At 41.1% G+C, this 10283-nt stretch overlaps 1 protein-coding gene across 1 annotated transcript; it reads right to left on the reverse strand.

Annotated features, from left to right (window-relative positions):
• Positions 1-9169: 9169 nt before the first annotated feature.
• LOC115984993 lies at positions 9170-9901 on the reverse strand. Its single transcript, XM_031107969.1, has one exon. It carries the CDS (start codon positions 9899-9901, stop codon positions 9170-9172), a length of 732 nt encoding a protein of 243 aa, XP_030963829.1.
• Positions 9902-10283: the final 382 nt, after the last annotated feature.

The following is a 10283-nucleotide window of genomic DNA, read 5'->3' on the forward strand; positions in this document are numbered from 1 at the left end:
TCAAGCTACACGAAAGCTCCCCCATTACTTCCAGGCACACATAGTCATCGTTCTAACTCAGCTCCCGCTCAGGTCCATTCTTCGGAGTGTTGATTATACAAGGAGAGTTGCTAAGTGGGGCATGATTCTAGGGGCTTTTGACATCAAGTACATGCCTCGTACCTCCGTCAAGGGCTAAGTCCTCGCAGATCTGGTGGCTGAATTTGCTAAACCCTAGCTAGAAGAAGAAGCAGGGGCATAAGTCATGGATGAAAAATCAGTTGGTGCAATCTCTCGACAAGGGCCCACATGCTGGAAAGTATATGTTGATGGCATAGCGAACCAAAAAGGCTCCGGAATGGGCTAGTTCTGATTTCCCCCGAAAGGATTATTGTCGAGAAATCACTAAAACTGGGCTTCTCAGCCACGAATAATGAGGCTGAATATGAAGCCCTGTTGGAGGGAATGTCCATGGTACAGAAACTGGGTGAAAAAGCAATAAACATATTCTCGGACTCAAGACTGGTCGTTGGCCAAGTAAATGGGGAGTTAGAAGCAAGAAACGAAAGAATGCAAGAATACTTAGACCAAGCTAAGTGCCTGCGATCACGCTTCAATTCTTTTAGCTTACTGCACATCCCTAGAAGTGGAAACACACATGCCGACTCCTTGGCCACGCTTGCCACCTCCTCGGCTCAAAGTCTACCCCGGGTCATCCTTGTGGAAGATTTATACAAACCCTCAGTGACGAAGAGAGAAGTAATCCATGTCCACCACGTTAGAGTGGGACATAGCTGGATGGACCCTTTGGTACTGTTTCTGAAAGAAGACATCTTGCTCGAAGAGAAGACCGAAGCTGACAAGATACAAAGGAACGCTTCTCGGTTCTGGCTATTCGAGGACCAAAAGCTGTATAAACGCTCTTTTTCTGGACCATACTTGCTCTGAGTACACCCTGAGGCCTCAGAACTAATCCTGGAGGAATTACACGAGGGAATTTGTGAAAGCCATATAAGAGGCAAATCCTTATCTCATAGGGCCATCACCCAAGGCTATTGGTGGCCAAACATGCAGAAGGAAGCACACAAATACATAAAGAAGTGTGACTAGTGTCAGAGGTTTGTGCCAAACATACATCAACCAGGAGGGATCCTCAATTCGCTGTCCAGCCCTTGGCCTTTCGCTTAGTAGGGCTTGGATATTGTCGGCCCATTTCCTAAGGCAGCAGGGAACAAAAGGTATTTGCTCATCGGCACTAACTACTTTACCAAATGGGTTGAAGTCGAACCTCTAGCGTATATCAGATATTTGGACGTCAAAAAGTTCATCTGGAAAAACATTGTTACCCGGTTTGGGGTCCCTCACTCCCTCATCTCGGACAATGGTTTTCAATTCGATAGTAAAGCCTTCAGGAGGAAATGTTGCAAATTGGGAATTGTGAATAGATATTCTACCCCAGCCTACCCTCAAGGGAATGGGCAAGCTAAGACTGTTAACAAGGTTATAGTGAATGGACTTAAGAAGAGGTTAGATGACGCGAAAAGAAGGTGGGTGGAAGAACTGCCACATGTCCTGTGGACGTATCGAACCACACCCCGCAAGTCAACTAGGGAGACCCCTTTCTCGATGACTTTCGGAGCCGAGGTTGTTATTCCTCTAGAAACGGGTTTTCCAACACTAAAAACCAGCTTATTCTATCCGAGAAGCAATGATGGTCCAACTAGTATACTACCAACACAAACTTAAGCAAGGTTATGATGCCAAAGTAAAGCTAAGGCCACTAGTGCCTGAGGACTTAGTGTTGAGGAAAGTTCTGGGCAATGCTAAAAATCCAGCACGGGGGAAGCTGGGACCGAATTGGGAAGGACCATATCGCATTACCTCAGTGGCTGGTATTGGGGCATATTTTCTAGAAGATTTAGATGAGCATGTAATACCATGATCTTGAAATGTAAACAACCTGAAAATGTACTATTATTAATAAAAATTTCCTTTGTCAATAAGTTCTTTTGTTGTATAAAGGCCTCATGCCTCTTATCTATCAATTTACTCAAGTATTAAACAGAATTTAAGTCTTGCATGGCTCCCCGAACCATAGGTTTAAGGGAAATTAATTACTTTTGTCACCTAGCCAAGTATTTAAACAGAACCTAAGTCCTGCATGACTCTTCGGACCACAGGTTTAGGAGAAATTAACTACTTCAGACATCTCTTCATGTATTAAACAGAACCTAATTCCTGCATGGCTCCTCAAACCACTAGCTTAGGGGAAATTAACTTCTTCGAACATCGCTTCAAGTATTAAACAGAACATAAGTCCTGCATGACTCCCCGGACCACAGGTTTAGGGAAAATTAATTACTTTTGTCACTTAACCAAGTATTTAAACAGAACCTAAGTCCTGCATGGCTCTTCGGACCACAGCCTTGGTGGAAATTAACTACTTCGGACATCTCTTCAAGTATTAAGCAGAACCTAAGTCCTGCATGGCTCCTCGAACCACAGACTTAAGGGAAATTAACTATTTCAGACATCTCTTCATGTATTAAACAGAACCTAAGTCCTGCAAGGATCCTCGGACCACAGACTTAGGGGAAATTAACTACTTCATTCATCTCTTCAGGTATTAAACAAAACCTGAGTCCAACATGGATCCTCGAACCATAGGCTTAGGGGAAATTAACCACTTTTAACACACAAGAGCACTTTTATAAATGTTAAACAGAACTCGAGGTACAAGGTATATTACTTATCTCCTCCAAATTCAATACTCATTGCATGAGGATCAATCCACGTTATAAGTGTATAAGCAACTCTCTATTGCTAAATGCATTATTAAACTCGTTTGCAATAATAATGATAAACGCAAAAATAAAGATTCAAAGAATAAAAGGAAAGGTTCATTCATTAATTTCAAAAATATATTACAAGCTACAAAATCTCGGGAAGAGAAAATAAGAAAAGTAAAATCCTACAACTACTTTTCCTTTGGATGGGGATCCTCCTTGTTAGTGGCAATCTTGGACTGAGCATCCCCATCTTTAGGCTTTTCGGCTACCTTAGCCTGAGAGATCACGTCCCTAATGGTGAGGGTATCCTCGGACGAGGCATCACTGGTTGAAGGAAGGCCCCCTTTACCCATACCTGCTCCAGTAGAGGTCCCAACGTCAACAGTAAGGTCTTGAGCACTAGGAACCAGCTCAAGAGAAGGTAAGGGCAAAGCAGCTGAGGAAGGGTCAATTGGGATCTCTCTGATGTGTTCTAGAAAATATACTCTCTTTGCCCTCCTCAACTTAAAGTCTGCCAAAACCCCTGCACTGTTGAGAGCCTCATTCCAGGTCGCAATGCAGTAGTCCCTGCACACTTCGGCAATCTCTTTAGCCAACCTCTGCTCTGTCTCGAGCATCCCCCGCTTATAGGCTGCTATCTCTACAGCCTGAGCAGCTTCCTTGACCACCTAGGCCTCTACCTTAGCCTTTTCCAGCTCAGCCTTCAGGCTCAAAACCATAGCCTTCTCTGTGGCTAGATTCAGCTCCGTGATGAAGAGAAGCTTGCGCTGGTCCTCAGCCTGAGCCTAGGCGATCTTAAGCCCTGCCAAGGCACTTTGATGTTCGTGCTCGAAGGTTTTGAGCTTTTCGACCAGCTAAGTCTTATCCTTCTTGGTGGACCCGAGTGCCTTCTCCACCTCACGCCGGAAATTAAACTTGGCCTCAAATTTATTGTGGGCGCTCCTGACGCATTCTTCGGCCACAAAGACTTGTTAAGTGACCTGCACAAAGCAACAAGAGGATTACACATAAAGAATATATATGAATGGAAAAGGGAAATAAGTTGAAATGCCAATGAAACTGTACTCACCATCGCGAGATCTCTTTTGAGAGACATAAACAGGTCAGGCTGCCTCATCTGCCTAGGGGCATCCATATCCTTTGGGAGGAGGAGGGGCTGCTTTAAGGCCTGGGCCAAGTACATGGAATGCCCCCTACTGGACTCCCTTATCGTGGAATTATAGGGAATAGAGGCCCCGTCCATCTTAATCACAGGAGCCCACGTGCACTACTAACGGCGTATCTCAACGTCATCTCGGCTCTCTACAGACTTCGACCTCTTGTCTCGAGGGTATTTTGTTTTTTCTTACTTCGCACCCCTCTGAGGAGGCATCTCCCCCTCTTCCAACTCCTGAGGTGGTCTTTTCTTCTTCGGGTTAGGATTGACACACGGGCCTTGGTCGACAGGAGGAGGAGGGGGAAGAGGAAGGTTGGCAGAGGTTTGGGTCTTAGGAGCTTCAGGGGGAGTTGCTCCCTTACCCCTGTTAGCGATCAGACCCCTTAAGCTCAACCTCTTCTTCAGGTCCATGATCTCTGCTTCCTTAGAGCTTGTTTCAACAAAAGCAGCAGTCTGCCCTGGCTGATGAGCTATAGAAAGCATGTCGGACTCAGTCTCGAAGTCCAAAATCTCCACAGGCCTTTCAGGAGTTCTCTCCTCCTCGGCAAATTGAAATTTGTCTATCTCCTCCTTAAGTGACAAGTGTGAGGAAGAGGCTATCCCTTCCACTGCTGGCACGGCTGCAAGTGGAACTTGTTGAAGCGGTATTGCAAATTGTAGAGGGTTTGGTTGAGCAGGCAATACCACGAGAGGTAGATCCCGTCTCGCGAGGAACCCTGGCTTGGAAACGTCTATCCGAGCAAGACAAGGGTTACCTGCTCTCAACGCTTGGCCTGTGTCTTGGTAGATGCGCAACAAAGGCTTGTAACCTAAGATAAGGTGAGTGGCCCGTAGTTGATTTTCCTCGCTCACGAATATCTCCGATCTCAGCAAAAAGTTGAGCCCGGGGACGTTGACAAAGTTGAGCTTCGGAGAAACGTGCCCTTTATCTACAAAACATCCGAGAAGGCAAACATTGTTAAACCAACGATGAACATTATCCAAGGAGACATACTATCAAAATGAATAAAGAGAGCTCAGAAAACTAAGATCTTGGCCGAGAGACCTGGTCCTAGAATACCCCACCTGGTATTCCTGCCCTAACTGGGCAGTGAAAACCATCGTGCCATCCCCCGGAGACAACTAGGTAATCGTCCTTCATGCCTTTGTTGGACTTAGGGAGGCAGGATATCAATCTCACCTTGTCGAACCGAGATTTGATGTAATATCCCCCCGAAAGGGAATGGCACTCGTACAGATGAGCAACGTCGTGCCACGTAAAACCGAGGTTCATCTGGTCATTTAGCGCATCTATGCATCCTAAGACTAAACATATTAGGAGCGCATTGGTGTGGGCATAACCTATGATTGAGCAGGTAGTCCCTAGTTATCCTACCCATAGGAAACGTTATTCCTCCCTCTATAAAAGCAATCATCGGAATTACAACTTCACCTTCTTTTCTATCCATGAGTACACGATTTGGGGAACAATATTCTAGGCCTACTCCTAGGGGGATATGGTACTTAGCCCTAAAACTCTTCATACTAGCCGGAGAATCTACCAAATACTTGAATCTACCCATTTGAACGAACAGAAATAACTCAAAAAGAAGTTTCTAAAACAAAAGAAAGAAGGATGAGGAGGAGGGCCAAGATTAAAAGGAAGAATATAAGGAAAAGAACTTACGGAAAAGAGTGTGTTTGTCTCTGGTTTTTTTTTTTTTTTTTTTTTAATTTTTAAGAAAAAAGTTTTTGAAGCTTTGAAAATTAGAAAGTCTTGTGATTTGGAGTGTTAGAGATCACTAGAGAGCTTGAAGATTGGTAAAGTAAAAGAGAACGCGTCCCCTCAAGGCCTTATATAGGAAGTAGAAATGAGGGGGAGTTATCCCGCTTAAATTTCTAGGAAGAGTCTTAATCGTTGGATCTGAGCTTCACCATTGGATCTGGGGGACAGCACGCCGCCTGGAGCAATTAATGATGCTTCGTGGGCTGCAAAATGTTAGAGATAATCATAATATCCCCCCGGAAAGGAATGGCACTCGTATAGATAAGCAACGTCGTGCCACGTAAGACCAAGGTTTATCTGGTCGTTTAGCGCATCTATGCATCCTAAGACTCTAAACATATTAAAAGCGCATTGGTGTGGGTATAACCTATGATTGAGCAGGTAGTCCCTAGTTATCCTACCTATAGGAAGCGTTATTCCTCCCTCTATAAAAGCAATCATTGGAATTACAACTTCACCTTCTTTTCTATCCGTGAGTACACGGTCTGGGGAATAATATTCTAGGCCTACTCCTGGGGGGATATGGTACTTAGCCCTAAAACTCTCCATACTAGCCGGAGAACCTACCAAATACTTGAATCTACCCATTTGAATGAACAGAAATAACTCAGAAAGAAGTTTCTAAAATGAAAGAAAGAAGGCCGAGGAGGAGGGCCAAGATTAAAAGGAAGAATATAAGGAAAAGAACTTACGGAAAAGAGTGTGTTTGTCTCTGTTTTTTTTTTTTTTTTTTTTTTTTAATTTTGAAGAAAAAAGTTTTGGAAGCTTTGAAAATTAGAGAGTCTTGTGATTTGGAGTGTTGCAGATCACTAGAGAGCTTGAAGATTGGTAAAGTAAAAGAGAACGCGTCCCCTCAAGGCCTTATATAGGAAGTAGAAATAAGGGGGAGTTATCCCGCTCAAATTTCCAGGAAGAGTCTTAACCGTTGGATCTGAGCTTCACCATTGGATCTGGGGGACAGCACATTGCCTGGAGCAATTAATGATGCTTCGTGGGCTGCGAAATGTTAGAGATAATCATAATGCATAGAAAATTGAACTTCCAAACGTGTGAGCAACAAAATCAAATGGTATTAATTCTTAGAAGATCAAAACCTCACTTTTCTTCTCGGATAAAAGAAACCCGAGGTTTTGAGGAGCTATTGTAGGGGCAAGGGCCCAAGATCGTATATTGGGCCTTGGATTTAACCCAAGGATACAAATAGGTCCGAGGAAAAGCAAATAATTATGAGATATTCTCAGACCAATTTCCATAAGTAGAGAGCAAATGAATGGCTGTCCAAGGAGTACATCCTCCTTGGACTTAATGAATATGGTTCAAAATATATAACCCAGCAATTAAAGTGACCTTCCAAGAAGGTTTAATGATAGGGGTGTGCTTCATGGAAATGCGAGAAGGAAGAAAACCTAAAAATATCTAAGAGAAGGCTGACACCACCGCATTAAATGCACAACAGCTACTTTACTGGCTGCATTTATGTGGAAAAGAACTCTGAACAGTGCTACCTTGGCTACCGTAACTCACAGAGAGTTGGGGAAGGTGGTTGATGGGACAAGTACTCAAGTAGGGGTTCAAATGATCAACAAGTGGATGGTGAAGATGATTCAAAAGAAGATATATAAGGTGGAAGACTCTTCATGGAAAGGGGATCAAAAAGGAGAGAGAAAAAGCAATATAGCAACTTGAACCATTCTGATATTTGAGCGTATCCATCATACACAAATTTAGCCTCCTTGGACTAAAAGTTTATTGATATAAGCATCCTTGGTTTGTGTTTGATTACCACACGATTTGATACTAGCCGTTGTCCAACTCATTAGGACTCAGTTCTTTGACCCACTCTCTACAAATTCATTGTACTGAGCTCATTGGACCAAAACTCCATACATTTTGGGCTTGGGCCCCAAATTATGACCCTACAATATATATTTAGACCCTTCCTTAGAATCTTTATATATTATATTTTCTTTCAAATAATAGACAATACAATTTCAAATAGAATCATAATAAATTAGTGAGACTTACTATTATGTGAGAGGAGAGAATACATATTTATTATACTCACAAAATATTCCATGATTACCATAGTTACACACACTAAAGTACTATTGCCCTAATAGAAACACCTTAAAAAATAAAATCTCCTCTACCTCTCCATCTCAAATTCAGGCCCATTCTTGTGTGTTGATGGTTGTATACTGTTAGTACATTTTAAATTAAATATGTTGAAACTCAAAAAAATCGAAGATGAATAAAGATGAATTATAATTTATTAAAGAAAGAGTTACTTGTATGTAAGTTAGATTAAATAAATTAAGAGAAGTTTTCTAAATTAATAAATAACATGTAGGTTATGTGAAGGGTTGGAAGACTATATATATGGCTATGCTATGGACTAATTTCATATCAAGAGTGAATGAAGAAAATAGTTAAAAGCAAAGTGTATTTGTGTGAGAGAGTGAATTCAATAATATTCCTAAATACTTGAGAGATTTTGGGTCAAAGAAAGGTGTTCTTCTAGTGGAGCTTTGGGCTTAAACACTTTGTGCAGAAACTGTTCTAGCCATACAACATTTGTTGGGCTGTTGTATCTTGGGGGAGACAAGTCAGAAAAGGTTTGCACCGGTTACAAAGATTAGCCAACCAAAGGCTTGAATCTCCTCAAAGAGAGCGAGTGCCGCGCCTCAGTCCAAATAGTGTTGTGTAATTCATCTCTTCAAATTAATAATATTCAGTGTATTGTTTAGTTTCTCTTTGTGTTATTTCCATTATCATTGTGTTTGTACCAACAATTTTAAGGAAATTCACCACATGGAGTCTACGCAAGAGAAACCAAATGACCTTGTTGGAGATCTCAACAAGCCCTTTTGCTTTAAGGGTTATGAAATATGGATTTTAACAAAATTTCTCAAATCAAATGATAGTTTGCAATCCTTTCAAAAAAATAAAATAAATGACAGTCTGAGATTAAGGGATTTGTGGTTTTATCGATAGGTATTGTAACATATTGTTATGGTAGATACCAATCAAACATTAAGTTTAGGGATATAACACTTTTTTAAAGTATTAAATTCATATTTTGCAAATTTTATTTTGATGTTGGATTAAGAACTGCACTCAGTATATTGGGGAATGAGTTCAATTCCAAATGCGTTAACAAATATTGTTTTTATTCGATAAGTTTTTTAATGCATTGTAAATAATAATAAATGTCACTTCCAATGAAATTTTCATGAACTATTATTTATATTAATAAATGTTTGAAACATATAGTTGTTAATATATGTTTTAGCAATAACCTTTTTTTTCCACCTATCCATACAATGGTAAAAATATCTCAAAATAAAATTCCAATATAAAATGATGAAATCTCATAAAAGAGGACATAAAACCTTCAATATCTCCATACATACTCATTGCATTACATGCATAACTAGAATCCTAAGCTTAAAATCCTCCATGGTAACTAAAAGACCACTACTACCTATACGAACATCTCAACAACTTGGATCCAATCTCATAGGCAAGGAAAGTTTCAACAGTAGCATACATAATTACATCGTTTGAAAGTAGAGGATCCTCATACTCATCATATTTATCGCTCCACCATGTCGTCTTCTTAGGCTTTACAAAATGCATTTGTTCACCCAATACCAGTTTGGCTAAATCTCCTAATTTGGACCCACGGACATCCTTTCCCTTCAAACTCTTTTCAGCTTCAGCCAATTTTCGAAGCTTCACCGGATTCTTTATGATCACACCCGTCTCTCTTTCAAGCTTCTGTGCCACATCCTTGATCCCAACACCAACCACAGTGGTGGATTTATCATAAAGAAAACCCTTCAGAACTTTGTGCTTGGTGCCGGTGAAAGTGCGTCGGGAATAATTAACATCATCAAGGTTATAGAGAAGGCAGTGACTCCCAACGCATAGCTGCAATAATTGAAATGGAGCATCTTTCGCCATCCCTTTGTAGTTGCAGAAACCTCGTCCATAGCCATGACCGGTATCAGCACACAGGCCAACAACAAGATTCGTTTTCTTGCCATATATTTCTCGTATCTCGCCTATACAGAAACTGAGATGTTCCTCATCCTGAACAACCCATGTGGTGTTTATCATGAATTCTTCACCAATGTTAACTACGTACGTGTGCCAGATTTTCTTGTCCATCTCAACGCTAATCTCCATGGGTGCTTTCTTCTTGGCCATGGTGCTGCTAGACCCTTGTGTTTTTGTGATTTTGTATTGCTTAGTTTACACACAAGAGATTGATCGCCTACAAACTAAACACTAGTTTTTCTTTATGATGGCTTTCAGGTTTGTGTGTGCTTATATATAGAAAGAGAAGTCGGTTCAGAGGTAAGTCGGTTTACAATCTCCTTTTCGAGTTGGACAAGGATTATGCAAGTTTTTGATTTGATCACGTGTTTATTGCTTTCACTGCAAGTATTTTTTTTATGGTTGTCTACTAGGATTTTTAATCCTATCGTAAGTAGATTTTCATCCAATACGTTTGAACTGGATAGAAAGTAATGGAAAAGATTAAAGCCAAATTAGCAATTGTTCAAAACAAATAACAGAAAGTGAGACA

The sequence above is a fragment of the Quercus lobata genome, chromosome 4, assembly GCF_001633185.2.
Source record: "Quercus lobata isolate SW786 chromosome 4, ValleyOak3.0 Primary Assembly, whole genome shotgun sequence".
NCBI lineage: Eukaryota > Viridiplantae > Streptophyta > Magnoliopsida > Fagales > Fagaceae > Quercus > Quercus lobata.

Coding starts and splice junctions, on each gene's coding strand:
- LOC115984993 (XM_031107969.1), bottom strand. CDS start 9,901: ATGGCCAAGAAGAAAGCACCCATGGAGATTAGCGTTGAGATGGACAAG.